Source organism: Panthera pardus, unplaced genomic scaffold, assembly GCF_024362965.1.
Source record: "Panthera pardus isolate Hobbes unplaced genomic scaffold, ASM2436296v1 HiC_scaffold_20, whole genome shotgun sequence".
Taxonomy (NCBI): Eukaryota; Metazoa; Chordata; class Mammalia; order Carnivora; family Felidae; genus Panthera; species Panthera pardus.
In genome coordinates, this window is record NW_026526766.1 from 79,676,420 (window position 1) to 79,696,642 (window position 20,223).

A 20,223-nucleotide genomic window follows, 5' to 3' on the forward strand; every position below is an offset into this window, starting at 1 on the left:
GTGTTGGCCATTACTCCTCCTAGCTCTTATTCCTCACGGGACGACCGTGAGCTTCCTGATGGCAGATGCTATATTTGAGGCAGAAGAGTCTAGTGCTAATGGGTGAGGCTGCCTCAGTTCTAAATCCCGCCTCCACCACCTACGAGCTGAGTGATCACGGGCAAATTTCTTAATTTCTCTGTTCCTCAGTTTACCCCTCTGTAAAATGGTAATAATGAAAGTACCAGCCTCATTGGGTTTCTAGCAGATTGAGTTGATGAATGCAAAAAGCACAGACAGTGCCTAACATATAGACAGCACTTAGTGAGCGAATGGATTTAATGAATGCTCTGATCTGCCCTGAACACATTCCGCAAGGGTAGCCTACGTTTCCCTTAATGACCCCCTACCTTCTCTTTTTTTTCTTAAGATCTCTCATTGTTGCCTCGTGTTTCTCTGGCTGCCAGAATCCCTCAGCCTTTCCTGCAACCCATTCCTGAAAGGCCCAGGCACCATTACTCTTAACTAAAGTGCTGGCTGTTAAGGGGTTGCTTCCGCTCATGCAAAAATCCTGACTTTATGGGACACTTCTAGAACCTTGCTATGTCTGAGAACCAGCACTGTAGGCATCATCTGGGAAACGCAGAATCTCAGGGCCATTGCAGACCTACAGAATCAGAGCCCGCATTTCCACGAGCTCCAAAACAATTCTTCTTAAACTTTAATGTGCCTCTGCTTTTCCTGGAGATCTTTTTAAAATACAGATTTCTTGGCTCCACTCAGAGTTTCTGTTCAGTAGGCTGAGGTGAGGCCTGAGAATCTGCATTTCCACAGGGTGATGGGGATGCTGACCTAAGACAGCCTCTCGGATCAAAGGAATAAAGCCCAAACAGGAAAATTTGAGGCCCTGGGGGAGACGGCTTTTTAAGACAGCAGACCGCTTCCCAGTCTTTTAAAAGCACGTCAGGCAGCCTCTGCCTGTGGCATCTTAGCACAAAGATGCTTTTGATTATTAATGCTATTTCCATATTTATTCAAAATCCTACAGCTTATAAATTCTTTCATGTGTTTGATCTGATTTCATCCTGCAACCACCCTGTAGATTGAGCCAGGAGAAAGGCTCACCTCGTTTCCAAAAGAGTGAACCGAGGCGCAGAGAGTTACGAGGGGTAGAAACCCCACAGCCGGCTGGCTGCCGTTGGCCACCACAGACTGTGTTCCCTGGGCTGGCACTGAGGTACTATTTCTAATCCTCGAAACCCTCCGAGGCCGACAATGCTACTCTGTCTTCACAGAAGAACGTTCAGGAACATTCCCGAGGTCACAAACAACAGCAGTTCTACTTTTCACCATAGTTACTTCCCCTTAGTAACAGGTCCTGTCTCTGTCTCTTACACACACACACCTGACCACCCCAACTCCAGCCAAACAGAAAACCCTCTTTCTAGGATAGTTCTGACTTCTCACATCTCCTCTGTTGAAACTGTTAGCCCTGGGCCCCACAGGGGCTCTGACCTGTGCTGGCCGGTGAGGCCCAGCTGGTGGGAGGGGACACCAGGCCCTAACAGGAGGGAAGAGTGTACCTCGGTGGCTAAGAGCCTGGGCCCTGGGGCCCAAAAGATGCCCGACCACTTGTGAAGCTGTGTGACCTAGGGCAACGCGGCCTCCCAGACCCTCGGCTGTTTCCTTCCTAAAAGTAAGAATGGTGACAACCATCCCAGGGCCGTGAAATGTCGATAGGTGCTCCATGAAATGCAATCAGTGTGGCGCGGGGCAAGAAACGTGTGAACGTCACCATCCATGGCGTGCCAGGGATGTGTTCTTAGCCACCCCAATTACATTCGTCATTCCAGGCCCTGTGCGCATCACTTTCTGTGGGCTCTCCCGCTGAAGTCTCGCAGAAATCCTCCCGAGGGTGAATTCTTAGTGCTCCCGCTTTTCAGATGTGAAGACAGAGGCTTACGGAAGTAAAGCAGATGCTTTCGTTTCTACTAATGACCTCTCCGAGCCAAAGGCACATTGGGCATCCTCGGGGCAGACCTCCCACACCGAATGGTTCCTGTAACACTTCTGGAAGGGGTTAGTGACGGGACACTTGGTCCCTCCATCAGAGCCTAGTCTGTCCTTGAAGGGCTCTGGTTGGAAGAAAATGCTTCTCTGGAGGGAGCCCAAATCAATTTCTCTGTAACCGCCCCTCATCTGCGTGGCGGAAAGAACGCTGGGCTAAGAGTCGGATGCCGTGGGCTGGTGTCCCAGGCCTTCCACTTAACAGCCTTCTGACCACCGGCAGGCTGCTCCTCTGGGCCTGTTTTCCCAGGTGAAAATGAAGGAATTGGATGCGATGGGCTCTAGGTCCTTCCTGGCTTGGACATTTCAGATCATATAATTCGTGAGTCTCCGTGTGTGTTATGCACACATATCTGATTATAATGATGGAAACAGTGAAGGAGTGGACATTGTGTTCCAAGGAACAGATCTGCTTCTGCCAACATGTCTGTCAGGGTGGGGACCCTGCCAGCTGAGAAGAATCCAGAAGGTTCTTAGAAATGGAGTTCTCATCTTGTCTTAAAACAAACCCCTCCCTCCCTCCTTCCCTTCCCCTTCCTGCACTTCTCCACCCTCTCTCTTTCATTCTTTCCTTCCTTCCTCCTCAATTCCTTTCTGATTCAGAACCATAAAGCCACATTTCAATCTCCCCATCAGAGTTAAAGATCATGTCCCTGGTGACTCATTTCTCACATGACACCAAGCGTGCAGAATCAGTTTGTTTTCAGGAGCAGAGAAACCTATGCAAACATGACACGGAGCTGCCTTATGTCTCTGAGAGCCTCTCCCATCGGGCAGCTGAAATCCCGGCTCCTGAGGCAGGTGTCGGGCCCACGCGTGGACTTTCACAGGGGCTCCGAATCAGGCACAGATCTGAGCACTGTTTGTGAATGTGCATTTTCTAGGAAAAAGAGTCTATGCGAGAGAAGACAGCTGGGTGCTGGATTGGTAGCTGGGCTTGGTGACCGTAGGAGTTGACCTGGTATTCAGAGTCAGGCTATCCTGTTGTCTGTGTCTGATGTCATGGAACACAAACATCACGCAAAATGGATCAACATGGGGGAAAAAAAAAAGCCTAAACTTTGCCATAATCATGTTTGAGCAGAAAATAGGAACAGTATCCAAACCACAAAAACGAGCAAACATCTCCCCCTTTCCTGGCTAATGTGAGTGACTGCTACTTCTTTTCCTTCCACTTAGATAAGAAATCTGAGTGCTCCCATTTTTCAGATGTGAAGACAGAGGCTTACGGAAGTAAAGCAGATTACTCCTGCTTCCTGACAGCGTCCAATCCGGAGCTAAGCCTTCCTTCCTTAAACCCTCCCTAAAATAATTCACCACAAGCCCAAATCCTGTAATAAGTCCTATCTAACATCCTTTTCTGAGAAGCTCTATGGTTCCCGTGCTGTGTGTTCTCTTTCATTGCAGAGTCAATGACCTCTGCCTCGTTCGATTGGTTGACGCAACATCTCTTGTCTGTTTTACTACAGTGGCCTCCTGCTGCACTCCTCTGCTCAAAACCTCGCAATGGCTCCCCTTTCCCTCTGAGTAAAGCGTAAAGCAAATACCCTGTCCGTGACAGGCCTGATCTGGTCTCTGTGCAGTCTCTGGCCTCATCTCCACCCACCTCCCCTATGCCTCACTCTCCTTCTATTACACCAGCCTCTTTGCTCTTCCTGTAAGACACCAGGCCTGCTCCTGCTTTGGGCCTGGGTACTCAGTGCTCCCTCTGCCCGGAACACTCTTCCCCTAGGTGGCCACCTGGCTCCCTCTCTCGTCACCTCCAAGCCTCTGCTCACGTCTCACTTTGAAGCCCACTCTGACCAGACCACTCTATTGATAATGGAAACCCCTCCTCAGCTACTCCCCAGCTCCCTTACTCTGTTCTCCTTTTCTTTTCCTCATAGTTCTTGTCCCCTTCAGACAGTCAGGGCCAGGTGCCCAGGTATTGTCTTTACTGTTCATGATGTGTCTCTCCATCCGGGATCGAAGTTCCATCAGGGTGGGGATCTGGGTACCAAGCGCCTAGAGTTGGGCTTAGACTACAATTAGCAATCAGGGCATGTTTGTTGGATGTTGCTGAATAAATTAGCATCATCGGGGCTGGGAGGTAAGACTGGACATGACTTTGGCTCAGGATTCCTCACTGAGGAAAATGGAGTGAGGCTGCCTGTCTCAAGCTTGGCACACTGTCAATTCCACATATTTTCTTAAGACAGAGTTTCCTAAACGTCAATCTTGTGCATACCAACCTCATGATTTTCCCAAGAACAACCTATACTTTTGTTTACTTAAAACTTTTCCTTAAATAGACTTATTTTTTGACCGATACATTTATTTTTGAAAAAAATTGTATATCGTGGTTTTGAGGTGCTAGTTGTATTTTTTCTAATATATGTTAACACAAACATATAGCTGAATCGCTATATCACGTACCCGAAACTAATATAGCCCTGTATGCTAACTAACTGGAATTAAAGTAAAAACTTAAAAAAAACAAAAAACATCTAGCCATTAAAATGAATAGCGTTCGTTTGTAGCATCTAAATCTTCTTACTGCCTCCAGTGGAAACCTGCCTTATGCTTTTCCCTTCAACCAGAAAGATCCTTCTGCCTCCCTCTCCCTACCCAAATCCCGCCCGGTCTTTAGGAGGTCCGCGGAAAGCCCTCTAGCTCACACACTCACTCACTTCTCTGAGCTCCCTTCCTACTTCCAGAAAGAAATACATGCCTTGCTTACATGCCATGTGGTTTTGTTTTCTGTTTCCCAACATAAAATTATGAGATACCTTCTTAGAGCTGTAGAAAGGCGTTTGAATGTTCCACTCCCTTGTTTACAGACCACCAAAGAGATGAGAAGGTTTGTCCCAAGTCCCTGCAGGGGCAAAGCCAAGACTAGAATTTGGGCTTTCTGATGCCCCATACTCAGCGGGAATCCGCAGACACTTAATGAGTCCCTGTGACACGTCCAGCATTGTGCCAGGCACCAGAGACAGGGGTGAACAGAACAGATCCAGACTTGCCCACACAGAGCGGAAGATGGAGCTAGGAAGCTGCACCCTGAATAAACAATGTACCTGCTTGGAGACATAGTTGCAAGTGCCTTGGAAGAGTGCTCAGGGTGGAGCAGGGACCCCAGCCTGTTTGGGGTGTTGTGAAAGCCTCATTAAAGAAGTATGCTGGTGGATTTCTAACGGGTGCCGGGCTAACTCAGAAAGTTTTGATTTGATGTTTGAAAGCTCTGAGGTATGGTGGGTTAATTAGGCCACTGTGGCCCAACCTATTTGCCACAGTGCTTGGGGAAAAGAGAGACCCGTGCCTCCCAGCACTGCAGCGGCCGGCTCCATACATCCTGCATTCGGCAGGAGGGGGACAGGAGACGCTTCGGGTCAGCTCTGGAGGGGGGCCTCATCCCTTGCTGGCAGAGAGTCGGGGCATGGTTGTTTTTGCCAAGGGAGTGCCCACAATGTGAGCCTTGACATTAACGAAAATAAATTCTCAGCTCCTGGAAGTGGAAAATCTTAGTATTACTTACAAGGCACACTGCGAGCCTCGTGTAGTTCTGCCTAACTGGTAAAATGCAGATTTTACAAAAAGGGAATGTGTTACAGTCACTGTTACTGTTACAGCCAGAGTTTATCATCCTGTTTCCTGGTGAGATTTCAATGGAGTTCCTTAAACTATACCTAAGAAACTCCAACTGCATCCTACTTTGGTCTTAGAAAATTAAACCTGACAAGCAATGTGATGGTCATGATGTGGAAGAGGGATGTTGTCTGGACAGAGGGAAAGCCTTGGGGTTTGGTCTCCACTGCTGCCCCTTACCAGGCTGGGAAAATTGCTTCACTTTTCTGAGCTTCCATTTCCTCCTCCATAAATTGGGGATAATAATAATCCCTGTACCTTGTGAGATTATTGAGACATTAAATGGGAATCTATTGGGAAAATTCTTTCCTAAGATCTAAAGGTCACTTAGGGGCACCTGGGCGGCTCAGTCGGTTAAGCGGGCAACTTTGGCTCAGGTCATGATCTCTCAGATCGTGGGTTTGAACCCCATGTCGGGCTCTGTGCTGACAGCTCGGAATCTGGAGCCTGCTCGGGATTCTGTGTCTCCCTCCGTCTTTACCCCTCCCCTGCTTGTGCTCTGTCTCTCTCTTTCTCTCTCAAAAAATAGACATTAAAAAAGAAAAAAAAGAAATGAACATCCTGTTATAGACCCTCTTTTAGAAAAGTTTAAACACGGCTCCAAGACCTGGTTAGGGCCCAGCAGGAAGGTCTCCTGATCACCACTTGGCTTCTCCTCACCAGGTGCTGCACTGCGGGCTGCCTCCCAGGGTGATTATTGCTGAGGGAGACCCTGGGGGAAATGGACAGGTGCTGGGAGGGAGCGGAGGGAGTCGTGGGACCCCCACGGGGGGAAGGGGAGCCACAGGGGCGAATGCTCCCGCCTTCTCAGTTTGCTGAGGACTCTGAGGCTGGGCCTTCTCAGGTCTCTGTCTCTCAACTTGCCCATCTGTGTGGGTCCAGCTGGCCTCGCATAAAATAATAGGCCTCTTCGCTTTTTCCCACATTTTGAAAGCAAAGTCAGGTTTTAATGACCAGCTCTCTGCCCCTCGGTATTTTCTTTCAAGCAAAGGCCATGTTATTGTAAGATACTCCATTTCAATGGGGGCTATTCTTTGGTCCCCGGCAGACATTCCTGAGCGGTAGGTTTTAGGAGGTGGTCCAATTTTTATTGCTTCTGGTGTCCGATAACCTTGGAACGGGTGTCTGTCTCCATGCCCCCTAAGGCCGTGTTATTTCCGAAAGTTACAGCTCTTAAAATCATCCTCTACTAAAAGCAAAGTGCCACTAATTCTAAGTAAAGTGAGCTTTCCAAATAAGACCAGCTGTGAATGTTAAAAAGAAGAAGAAGAAGAAGAAGAAGAAGAAGAAGAAGAAGAAGAAGAAGAAGAAGAAGAAACAAAAGAAAAGGAAGACACTTCCACAACAGGAGTCCACAGTGAAAACCCTACATGATTGAACTTCCTCAGGGGTTTTCGCAGCCATTTAGAAAAATGTCTTCAGCAAACTCATCTAAATTAGCCAAGAACGCCTGGCATGATGGGCACATTGCGTTTGTAGGCCAATATTCAATCCAGGTGGACGAATCCAAAGGGTAGAGGTACCTGCCGAGAAAAAAGGAAAATGAATAGCGAAGAGCCCAATTCAAAGGCACTCAGGCTGCTCACCCCATGTGTCAGCCGGACTCTGCTGGGCCGGCCTCCCCCTGGGAAGGGCCACAAACCCTCAAATCTCATGAAGCTGCTTGGGGCCCCACAATTAAAGGCGGGAATGGCATCTGTTTCAAGATCTATTTTTTTAAGAAGAGATCATAAGATGCGTATTTAAACATCTCCCTCTTTACAAACAGAACAGTCTGAGAACTTATTGAGGGGGCAGATGTGGCGGAGAGGGGGTTGGAGGGGCGCCTTCAGAAACACCTACACACCCAGGTGCTCAGTCGGTTTGTCCGTCATTGAGTTCCCGGCTACCCTTATGGTTATAAGTAGTTCTTTGTTTCCAATTCTCATTGTTTCATTGCTTCTTGGCCTTTTGGCTAAGGTCAAGTGTAAATTCACATTATTTTATTTATGCTCCTAATGGTTTGTTGGTTAATAGCAGGACACATGAGAAACGTATAGTGTATTTAAGAATAAATTACACCTAGTTTTGAAGGAAAGATCAGAGGGACTCCAAAATGACTTACTTGAAACTGAAATTGTATTTTATCTGGAGGGCTTCTTTACCCATAATCAAATATTGTCTTCCCTTTTCCAGATCAGCATTAGCACACGTTGCCTTTTTAATGAAGGTGACGTCAGAGTCTTTCTGGGCAACAGCTTCTCCTGAGAGGCACACACATGTAAGGTTATCACATTCATGTTATAATGTCACGATTATAAACTCTCAGAATTCTAGTACCTCGTGGCTATTTACTCAAGAGTATATGTTTATCTCGAGTGGCAATTGGAAAGTGACAATGTCTATATGGTTAAGACTCTGGAATCTGGAATCAGGCTCTCTGGGACAAACCTCAGCTCTGCTGCTTGCTGGCTGTGTGGACCCGGACAAATGAGGCTCAGGTCCCTCATCTGAAAGATGGGAGTGACGATGAAACCCACCTTGGGAAACTGATGTGAGATTAAATGGGTTAACATATATATGAAAAGTGATTAGAACACAACAAGTGCTGTATAAGTGCTTGTTATTGTAACTCCTGTAGAAACAGGAATTAAAAGAACGTCTCTATAGTTAAACAATATTAATCCCCAAAATACCAAAAAAGTATTTGGTAGCTGGCAATGGACAACTTTGTAGAAAAATGTAAGCCGTGTGAAGGACTTGGAAAATTTTAAGGAGGATAACTTGGGATTCCCAAAGAACTCAGAGATTGGCAAAAAGCTATCTCTCCTACCTGGAATGCATTCCTCCCCATGTTGTCCTGTTAAATTTCTACCCATCCTCAAACACATCATCAATTCTCAAGGTATCCAGTAAACACTCCCAGAGGCTCTTTCTCATAAATATCTCTCTGTCTCTCCCTTACTCCCATTATACTTGAGCTTCTATCACAGTATTTCACCCCACATGTATCTTCAGCTAGGCTGGAAGCTTCTTGAAGCAGGGACTGGGCCTGATTCATCGCTATAGATTCAGGACTGATGATCAGTTATTAAACTCTGACAGAGTTATCCTAAGCATTAAATCCTGAAAATCTTCTGAACCTGTACATAATAGTAACTACATCAATGGCAAACTTTAATTAGTGTTCTTTAACTAGTGTGCACACATCAGCTCTCCTGATGACCATTAAAACATACATGACTTCCCCTGGCAGCAATATCTAAACAATATTCCCAGCACTGTTTACCAACTCAGCCCCTGTCACGGCCTTATCATTATTTTTAAAAGCCTCTGGTTATGGAAAATTTCAAGCATATTCAGAAAGAGGGAATAATTAACCTTGGCTCAACAATCACTGATCTTTTTTTTTTTTTTTCCCCATTTATATCTTCACTCCAAGCACCCTGTGTTTTGGGGGAAACACCAACTTGTCATTATCCTTGAACTGTATAATTGCTCTCTGTTTTAAATAGTTTAGGTTTTAGTTTGGCTTATTGTTAGTGTGCAGCAATTCTTGGGTAAGTGGTAAATGTGTGATGTTTTGATATTTATAGACATTTAAAATTTGTATATATTAAAAAATAAACACCCAGAAAGAAGAGATAATAAATTATGCAAAATTTTCTTAACATTTCCTTTTAAATGTCATAAATGTGAATCTTCTGAATGGACAGGAGAACAGAAAAGAAATGATATTAAAAAGAACTACAGCTTGGGGGGCACCTGGGTGGCTCAGTTAGTTAAGTGCCTGACTTTGGCTCAGGTTATGGTCTCATCAGGCTCTGTGCTGACAGCTTAGAGCCTAGAGCTGCTTCAGATTCTGTGTCTCCCTCTCTCTCTCATTGTTCTCTGCCTCTCAAAAAATAAACATTAGGGGCACCTGGGTGGCTTAGTTGGTAAAGTGTCTGACTTCGGCTCAGGTCGTGGTCTTGTGGTCCGTGAGTTTGAGCCCTGCATTGGGCTCTGCTCTGTGCTGACAGCTCAGAGCCTGGAGCCTACTTTGGATTCTGTGTCTCCCTCTTTCTCTGCCTCTCCCCGCTTATGCTCTGTCTCTGTCTCTGTCTCTCTCAAAAATAAATGTAAAAAACAAAAAAAAATTTAAATAAATAAGAATAAATAAACATTAAAAAAAATTAAAAGAACTATAGCTTGGGAATCATCTGATACTGCACAAAATTGAGAACAGTCTGGAATGTCTTTTGATTCTGTGCAAGAATCGGTGCAAAATAAAACAAATAACTTGCATTTCTGTAATGAAAAGCACTTGATTATTTCAGCAAAAATAGGAATGGCTTATTATTGCTTATAAGGTGAAAGCTGGATGCAATTGGTGCGCAAAAGTTGGGCTGTGAAACGATCAAAGTGCTAAACACCTGTTTTGTCAGAATGACGATCATGGTTCAAATAAACAAACTTTGTGATCATCAATGAGAAAAAAACAGAATAACATGCTAAATCAATTTCATACAGTGAAACATTTGAAACAATAAAAACCAGAAAAGCATTTTATCAGAGTATTGATCCACCAAATAAATATTTGGAAAGTATTATTAGATCCAACTCTAGTCTATGGCTAACAATGATCAAGCATTTTCAGACTCAAAACTCTTGATAGAATATCAAAAGAGAAAGAAAATCAATATAAACATATTGCAATTTAGATTTATGGTCCTACTTATTGTAAAATTTATATCTACTGAAATGAGAGCACAGCTTTTTGGAAAATCTAAATAAGGTGATAAAATTAAATTCCAATATTTTTTTATTAAACTCTTTTTTAAAATGTTACTTGTTTATTAATTAATTCATTAATTAATTTAGAGAGCACATGAGAGTGGGGGAGGGGCAGAGGGAGAGGGAGACTCCCAAGCAGACTTTGCACTGTCAGCACAGAGCCCGATGTGGGGCTTGATCCCATGAAACATGAGATCATGACCTGAGCTGAAATCAAGAGTCAGACGCTTAACTGACTGAGCCACCCAGGCGCCCCTTAAATTTCAATAATTATTGAGAAAATCAAGTACTTAACATCAAAAGTGTTTAAAATAATGTAAAAAAAACCTGCCGACTTCGAAGACTGCTTAATGGGTTTTATTGATATCAAGGTACTAGAAGGAATAACTGAACAACTGTTTGAGAGAATGGAGTCAATGAGGAATATTCATGTGAACTCCTTACTGGTGCAGATGCAATGCCAAAGAGGAGTCTGGGCTTCAGCAAAAATTTGGAAGTTCCCAGCTGTTCAATTTGGCTTTGACTGAATTATGTATCAAGTAGATATCAAGTGTCTCTGGACAATATAAAGATACGAGCCAAGCAAAAGATCACTTTAAATATTGTCTTAATAAATTTAGTGTTTACTACCACATATCTAATACACACTAGACAGAAGTAAGTAATAAGAAGAAAGCTTTAAAAATTGTAATAATGAAAACAATTGCAATAATCAAAATTGGAAAAATATTGGGATTTTGATGGGCAGCTGGTAGTGCTAGAATCGTGAAGGCAGTTTGGAAATTATAAGTTTGATAGATTCACTTTGATTCATAATTATGTACACAATTGTGTTATAGGAGCAAATATTTAGAAAGTGGATAGATATACTTTTTGGTGATTTGCTTATGATAGTCTAGCAATTTTGTCAATATCATCTTTAGCTGTTCAAGAAAAGATATTTCAGTTTTGATAAGCTCACAGATTACAGAATGATAAAACCATATAAAAATAAGTAAAGGAAACTACAAAAGTGGAACAAGAGGTGTTATAAAATCAAGAATGATCATAAATTTGACATAAAACAAAATAAAGTCAATTTAAGGGAACAGCGAATTTATGAAAATATTTTTGTTTTAGTGACAAGAGTTAAAAATATGACAAACTTTTCAGTTTTTTAAAAAATTTATGAAGTCTACAGTTTTGCCTATGACATTTGGAAAACTGAGGGTTGAAGGGGAATAAAAATGAAGAAAATTGGGAAAACTAAACATGGCATTTCAATAAATTGTTTTTATGATTTAGCTGATAATAGAGATATGTTGAACATGAAAAATGTCAGACAGTATCCAAAGGACTAGAAACATTTTGAATGTAATTACTACCACTTTAGCTTGAGCTGAGAGAGACTTCATTACCATGAACAATACTGTCACTATAGGAGAAATTACTTATTGAGATTATAGGTTGTGTAAAGACTATCAATGCAATAAAGATGTAATTGGAAATGTTTGAGGTGGTTCCTCATTGTCAAATCAAAGCTCAGATGGGCAATCCTGTAGTGAGGCAAGCAAAATAAAACTGACAATTTCTAAAAATAAAAAACTTATTTGGAATTATTAGAATGATTTAATGGGGGCGCCTGTGTGGCTCAGTTGGTTAAGCGTCCAGCTCTTGATTTCGGCTCAGGTCATGATCTCACAGTCCTGAGGTTGAGCCCCACATCAGGTTCTGAGCTGATAGCACAGAGCCTGCTTGGGATTCTCTCTCTCCCTCTCTCTGCTCCTCCTCAGCTTGTGCGTGCGCACATACTCTCACTTTCTCTCTCAAAATAAATAAATAAACATTTAAAAAAGAATGATTTAATGAATCATTTGTGTGGTAATTTATGTAATTTGACAAGCAGCATTATAACATTTATAGCTTAGTTTGATTAGAGAATAAAAGGGAACATATTTTTAAATGTTTTATGTGTTATTTTACATACAAGTTCATTTTATTCTATTGGTTATTGAAACTCTCATTTATCTTCACTGAGCCTCTAACCCAAGCCTTTGCACTTCACAGATGTCCTTAACTGGTTTCCCTCTTTCTATTTGTGTTCCCTCCAACAGAAGAAAGCCAGAGTTATCTTTTCTTTTCTTTTTCTTTTTTTTTCAATTTTTTAAATGTTTATTTATTTTTGAGAGAGAGAGAGAGCCAGAAACAGAGTATAAGCAGGAGAGGGGCAGAGAGAGCCAGAGACGCAGAATCTGAAACAGGCTCCAGACTCTGAGTTGTCAGCACAGAGCCTGACACGGGCTTGAACTCACAAACAGTGAGATCATGACCTGAGCCGAAGTCGGATGCTCAACCGACTGAGCCACCCAGGCACCCCCAGAGTGATCTTTTAAAATCATAAATCAGATCATGCTATTTGCCTACCTCAAACCTTTTATTAGCTTCCCTTTGGACTTCTAGAATAAAATCCAAATTTCTAGCCATGCCTTATAAATCCCTGTATGACCCAGCTCATGTCTATCTCTCAGCCTCTTCTCACGCTAGGCTCTCCCTGTCTCATTACAGCCCAGTCACCCGGGGTTCATCAGTTCCCTGATGATGCCTAGTTGCTTGCTGTCTCGGGCCTTTGCATATTTGGTCCCCTCTCTGCCCCGTCCCTTTAATGGCCACACCCCTAAACGATGCCGTCTGTTATCACAATACAGAAGCTTCCCACACTAATTCCATATCTCAAATATAGTGCTGGCTATGATTAATAATTGTTTAATTTGTTTTTTTCATTTCCTTTTTAAAAACACGTGTCTCCTTATATTATGGAATATAAGGTTTATGAAGGCAGGAACTCTGGTTGTGTTATTCAAGTTGTTTTCTCTGTGTCTAATAAAATGGCCCATAGTAAGTACTAAATATTGGTGGAGTGAAAGAATAAATGAATGAATTCTCACCAGCTTTGTAGATATCCAGGAGGGTTGCCGTGTACTTAACAAAGACATTTTCTTTGGTGATGGATGTGATACGAACTTTATAAGCTGGTAGAAGAAACAACACAAGAATTCATGCTTAATGTCACTAATGCCGTGTCCAGTAGAAGCCAGAGTTTGTCAAACAAATGAGAAAGGAAGCATAGCAAGCTTTTACGGGCACCCTGAGGTAAATCTCATTTCTTTCAAAAGGCCTTCCTAGATTCTGATAATGACTCATGGTTCCATTCTACTTAGAACCATTTGCCCTCGCCACTGTTACAGAACGGGCTGATCGGGATAAGAGCAATATTAAATTAAAAGACAGAAGCACACTAAACAGACAAAAATATGCCTTTGTTAGATGGAGTGTTCAGATTCTGATCCTTTAAGATTAGTGGGGTCACACCCATGGGGAACGTGGAGGAGATCCTTCTCCATAGGCCCACAGACAGTTTATCTACCATTCAGGCCTGCCCTGTGGGCCTCCTGTCTCCTTGCCTTGATCCTTTGCCTACCTCCACTGGCTTTGATCTTTGGGTTTTGACAGGATTCCGTTTTCTGACTCATCTTTGCTTGGATTGACAGCTATCTGACACGAGACATTCTCTACCCTGGTTTCTCTTCCTTCAGGCGTTACCTTTTAATCCATGGTATTTGATCTCACTTTTGGAATGGGAAGCTTAAAGAGATCTATCCCATCTATGTGGCCTAAGAAAAGATCTCACTTTTGCTTTGGGTGGGGTTGAAGTGAATGATCTGAAAGGTTTGCCCATTTTGGGGATTCTAGCTAGCGAGCTAGATGAATGAACTCATTGTGCCAGAACAAAAGCTGAGTGAATTAGTAGTTTAAAACAGATTTTAAAATGTCCCGAATTTCAGATTTATGTCTCTATGGTGCATATGGGCAACGTACCTGCTCTGGACATAGGTGGAGAGAGGGAAATATTTTATTTTGTTTTTATTTTATTATTCTAATATCAACCCATAGTCTTCAAAAAAGCCAGATAAGCCTTTTCTTGAGAATAATAAACTACATCCAGATTGCATTTATTCTATGTGTTAAAACAGGTTTTTGATATTCAAGAGTTAAAATAGTTCTAAAATGGAGGGAAGAAATAATTTGGTGAAATTTTTATTTATTAAACAATATAGTATTCAAATCTTAATGTGTTTTAAAACCTGCAGTGGGTCTTGGCTGAGTTAGGCAGCTTTTTTAGCTTTTTTAAAAAAATCAAGATGAATTCTAAAAAAAGAAAGCCTATAAACCATACCCAATTCATCCTGAGATGGCTGCATTTCCACTAAGAGAGGTCAGTATAATATAACGGAAATGACACTGGAGACCAGGATGCATCCTCATTTTCCTACTGACTTCTTGCATAAATTTGAACAAATTACTGAGTCTCCCTGAGCCTCAGTTTCTTCACTGGCAAAATGTAGATAATTCTCTGTTACCTCAAAGAAGTCTTAGGGGACCCCACAGAGGAGCCATATATGAAAACAGTTGGTAAACACAAAGTGCTGAATTAGATGTACTTATCTTTCATTTATAAATAACACCCTACTTACACACACACACATGGTTTGAGATAGTGTACAAAATGCTCTCTTTCTCTCTCAAAACACACACACACACACACACACACACACACACACACACACACACACACACCAGAAATAAATAAACACTAGAAACTATGGGTAGAAAACAAGACTACAACCATACTGGGCATCAGATTTAGCTCTGTGCTCCGGGTAAACAGAAGGAGATGCTCCTTTTGAAGTGAAAGATTGCAGTTCTGCATACATTTAAAATGATTTAGTACCAATATTTTTACCTTGTCTTTAAAGGGAGTTTGAAAAAACTCCAAGCCCCCGAACCACCTTTGTCTCTCCCTCTGCTCTATTGACTGGAAGAATATGCTAGTGAAATCTTACATCTTCCTGGCTTCTCAAAAGTTTTCTTTAACTATATTTTAGTTCAGTTTAATTCAATATGTTTAATTCAATGTGATCTATTGGAGTAAAGTGTCTTGGCCAGGTGTGTACATCACTCCAATCATTTTAAATGAAAGTTACATTTCTTTCCTGAAGGATGAATAATTTTGCATGTTAATGCCAAAAATTGATGGCATTTTCCTTCAAGGGAACACATGGAGTACAGTATTCACAGATATAATCATTGTGAAAGGTTGTTGATCTTTCTAACTGATCACGTATTCATAACATCTCATGTTTAATGGAACTCTACATTGAACCTTTGAACTTACCATAGGCAATGTCTGGTTTACAGGCTGTTTCTTTTCTAGCATCTGCAGAGATTGTCAGATCCAATTCTGTCTGCATCTGTCCGCAGTCAGCTGGATTTTGCGAAAAGTGCTAAAAGTTAGGTTAACGTAAAGAAGCAGCCACTCCCTTTGCATTAAACACAGTTCTCATGAGTCCTGAGACAATCCAGTATAACCTTACAAATACCAGACACCTACAACCTGTCCATTTTCTCCTCTTCCACAAAGTAAAACATTATGCAAAGCAAAACCAAAACAGACACAAGCACAAACAAAATCTTGAACATGAAGGCTTAGAATGGGCAGTCACTCCACATTCAGTTCTTTAGAAATGTATATGTTTTCACGGAAGAAAGGAGGAAAATTTTCCCATTCCCTTCCTGCCTTGAAGGAACCAAGATGATAACTGGACTGATTTACGGTTATAAAATGGTATAGTAGGTACCTAAGAAATGTATAGATGTTAAGGTTTCTGAAAAACAAAATAAACCCCAAACCAGCTCAGACCCACATGGAATCGGTTGTTGACTGTTGTTGGGTTCTGGGTCTTTTTCTTGACCAAGAAGACTGTCTTAGGTTTACAGAAGACTGAAGGTAACTGAACAATAAACAGAGATGTCACAAAGTGGGAAGGACAAGGGAAAAAAAAAAAAAGAAAGAGGAGCTAGTGGCTCAGTCTTGAGCCTCTGTTCTCTTAGGTTGTGGTCCTATTACATTAAAAAGACCATGTGAAAAGTAAAAATTTCGCATCATGCTATCCCTCTGATATCCAACAATTGTCTAGAGGGTGTTTCTCCCGCTCTGTATAGTAGAAGCTATCAGGATGTTCACGAGTTGTTGAGTAGTTTTATCATATTAAAGGAATCAGCTTTCAATCAGCTGAGATTATATGTCTACTTCTGAGAAATGAGTTTGTCAAATAGCTTCCCCCAGATTAGCCCTGGATTATGAGTGGCTGCTTTAAACAAGCATGCAGCCTAAACATGTTAAATGAAGTTTACCTTCTATGCATTTGCATGTTACTCCTTCACAGACTTTCTGCAGTCTGGCATCGAATGGGTTATAGAACATGGTGCACTGCTTATCTGTGGCAATGAAAACATAGTTAGGAGAAGTGGCTTGATTAACTCTCAATACATTCATGGATCAGTGAGTCTCCCATGGGAACTTGGAGATCACGTATCCCAAACCTTTCGATTTTGTAACTTAGGTGCAGGGAGGTTAAATTGTGAATTGCCTCTCCTGGCATGGGCCCCTTCCACCCTCCCTCAAAGACTTGCCTTTCTATGCTTGAAACTTACTGTTTCATATTTATTTCTTAGAATTAAAATATTTGGTGCTTCCATAAATGAGAGGAAATAAATTGTGTTACACGAGAGTCAATCGAAAGAGCTGTAATTGTTTGGGCTGGAGAAGAACAGGGGAAGTGGGGCTGAGTGTGTTCCATGTGATTCCAGAAGACACAACTAGAATGAATGGATATGAGAGTTTGGTTCATTTTAAGAATTTTTTTTTTTTTTTGGAATAAGTAGAACTGCTTAATGTGGACCTGTCTGCCCTGTGACCCAAAGAGCTCTCCAATCACTTAGTATTAGAGGCTGAGTGATCAAAAGTGGGGGTCATTCACTCAACATTTATCAATACGTGTTATATACTGAACACTGGGTTAGATGCTGGGGGCACAAGGACGAAAGCCTTCCATCTGGGTTTGGTGAGAAAGACATGCAAACAGATAACAACAAAGCAATGTGACAACTGCTACAACGGAGCCCTTGGCAAAATGTGATGAGACTATCAGTGGACAAGGTGATTCTTGGAGGATGAAAGAAATAGGGGGGCGGGGGAAATGGGCTTCTCCAAAAACGAGAGATGCGGTGAGTAGTGTAACGAAGGCAAAGTCATCCTCTGCAGAAATCTTCAAGTCAAGCTGATTACCTGGTCTGTGGTATTCATACACCGTGAAAGTAGCAGGATTCAGAAACCCAACTTGAAACAGCTCAAATATCCGGAACCGAACACAAAGGAACTCATCAGAAGGAATCTGTCCGACAAATTCAAGGTTTGAGGAAATTAATGGGAGAGAAGAGACTCAGCATTTTTAGCCTGTAGATTTTGGATAGTGATTGGAAACGGAGAACGGTGGGAGGTGGAACTTACCGAATTCAGTTGCAGAATAATATGTCCATCTTTGATTTGGTAATCAGCTAATAGTTGGTCCACCCTTTCCACAAGCTAAGAGAGGAAAGTGAAGGCTTGAATTTAATTTCATGATCTTTAAAAAAATTTTTTTCTCAAAGTTGATCTTTTTGTTTAAATTCTTTCATCCAATATTGGGATGTTAGACATGGGGATGTAATCCACTATTCAAAAAAGCTGAAAAGCAGCTCCTCTTCTTGAAGAAGTCTGGACATGTTATCATATGCACTCACATTTTGTTCAGACCATGCACACATATGTCCCCACTTTACTTCGGAAAATCAAAGCTTAGGTAGATTGTTGGTTTGGAAAGAATATTCTAGGTGGTTCCATGAAAGTGATATATTAAAAGGAAAGAAAATAGCTTTATCTGTAAAATAATGCAGTAAAGAAAACCAAACATCCATAACCATATGTAAAAGACAACATTTACAGCTTTTAAGTCTTCCTGGTTTGCACCGATTCCAGTAGGCAAAGAGATATCCATCACTGCATGGGAAGATCCCGATGATGATTCTTCTTTGCTGGGCTTGTAGCTAAAACAAATTAGAGATTAGGAAATGCAATAGATACGTGGACAAGATTCTTCAAGAAAAGGTCTTATTTCTTAGTAGGCTTTAATTTTTAATTTGGGCCTCCACTTCCTTGCCTCTCTACAATACATGCATTGCAATCTCTAAATTTTAGAGTTGCAAGAGACTTTTGAGTCATCTATTCTAACTCTTGCTCACTTGGCAAATACTTTAAATGGACCACCATTCTGGAGCTGGAAAACATCATAGAAGTCATTCAGTCCAAGCTCTTTAATTAACTAGTTGAGGAAACTGAGGATGAGAGTAAGGTACTTGTTCAAGGTCACATGACTAGTTCACCCCAGAGCTGCATAAACCTCTTGATTTCTATTCTAGTTCTTTTTTTCTAACAGAGCACATTTGAAAAAGAAAATTAGTTCTATATTGGAAAAAGACTCAATAAACATGTTTAGGAAAAGACTGGAAGGAAATACCTAAAATGTTAGCAGCTACTTTCTCTGGATGGTGAGATTATAAGTGATGATCTCTTTTTCTTACCCATGCTTTTCTGTGTTTTCTAAATTTTCCATAATAGATAATTTATTCTTTAAAAAAATTTTTAATGTGTATTCATTTTTAAGAGAGAGAGAGAGAGAAAGAGAGAGCGCACAAGCATGGGAGGGGCAGAGAGAGGGAGACACAGAATCTGAAGCAGGCTCCAGGCTCTGAGCTGTCAGCATAGAGCCTATGCGTGGCTCGAACCCATAAACCACGAGATCATGACCTGAGCTGAAGTCAGGTGCTTAACCAACTGAGCCACTCAGGTGCCCCAATAGATAATTTATTTTAAAAAAGTGTTTGAGGACTATCCTTTGCTAGGAATTGTGTTTGGGAGGAAGCTAAGGAAAAAGGCAAAGGGGGTAAAATGGGAGATTTAGTGTTTAAGTTTTTTTTGTTTTTCTGATAAGAGAGAGAAAAAAAAACCACTGAACTGGGGAATCAGGAAACTTGGGATTCACCCAGTTCGGCTGAGACATTTCCACAAATTGTTCTCCCTTTCTAGAGCTGATTTTCTTATTTGTAAAATAAACTGTGAAGAAGAATGAACTTGTGTGTTAGTTTTATATTTATAATTCCAAGGCTTCGTTTTGAGTGGCAGAGGTTGATGCTACCATTAAGCAGAATTAGAAGATTTAAAAGGGGCAAGTTGGCAGGTCCGGGACTGGGGCCCAGGGACAGGGGCAGAGTGTGGTTCTGCAAAGGTTGAGTTTCAGGTCCCAGCTTCACCTCAAGATGCTTGACAGGTAGCCAGACTTTTGAGAGTGGAGCTTAAAGATCAATCAGGATTAAAGGAAGAAACGGGGGAGACAGTGTCGTAGGGGGGCAGATAAAGTGATCTCACCTGAAGGACTGAGTTTTAATTAAATGGGAGGCTTTATTTGAGATAGAGGTGGCAAGGGATCTCTTTCCCCCAATTGCACCTAATCAGGGCAGACCCCCTTAGATGTCTTGCATGTAATAGTTACCGTAAAAGATATTATAAAATCTCTGGTTACAGAAATTTAACCCCATTCTTCACCAAATTAACAATTAACAACAGACTGTAAGACAACGTGGAACTGTAAAGTGATATCTGGACATCTCCCCGTAACTGGGCGGGTGAGTATCACCAGAAGCAGAGACCCCTTGCTCACAGATGCAAATCCTCTGTCAACAGAATGGAAAAGGGCCTCCTGAATGGAGAATGTCTATGAAAAGTTGCTGGAGCCTTGATGACTGGTTGCCATGGTGACTGTTTCAACCATGGAACAGAAACCTTCCTTTCAAGAAGCCCCTTGCCTGCTGCCAAAGACAGCAATC

At 41.9% G+C, this 20,223-nt stretch overlaps 1 protein-coding gene across 1 annotated transcript in view; it reads right to left on the minus strand.

Annotated features, from left to right (window-relative positions):
- Nucleotides 1-2,731: 2,731 nt before the first annotated feature.
- LOC109269885 (complement C5-like) overlaps nucleotides 2,732-20,223 on the minus strand; it is an 89,845-nt gene continuing 72,353 nt past the window's right edge. The window contains exons 34-41 of the mRNA XM_019454000.2: nucleotides 18,285-18,387; nucleotides 17,813-17,887; nucleotides 17,591-17,696; nucleotides 16,657-16,740; nucleotides 15,638-15,727; nucleotides 13,350-13,433; nucleotides 7,775-7,913; nucleotides 2,732-7,193 (exon numbers count right to left, since the gene is read on the minus strand). Coding sequence (XP_019309545.2) covers nucleotides 7,055-7,193; nucleotides 7,775-7,913; nucleotides 13,350-13,433; nucleotides 15,638-15,727; nucleotides 16,657-16,740; nucleotides 17,591-17,696; nucleotides 17,813-17,887; nucleotides 18,285-18,387 — 820 coding nt within the window. The 3' untranslated portion in view covers nucleotides 2,732-7,054. The remainder of the gene's footprint in view (nucleotides 7,194-7,774; nucleotides 7,914-13,349; nucleotides 13,434-15,637; nucleotides 15,728-16,656; nucleotides 16,741-17,590; nucleotides 17,697-17,812; nucleotides 17,888-18,284; nucleotides 18,388-20,223) is intronic.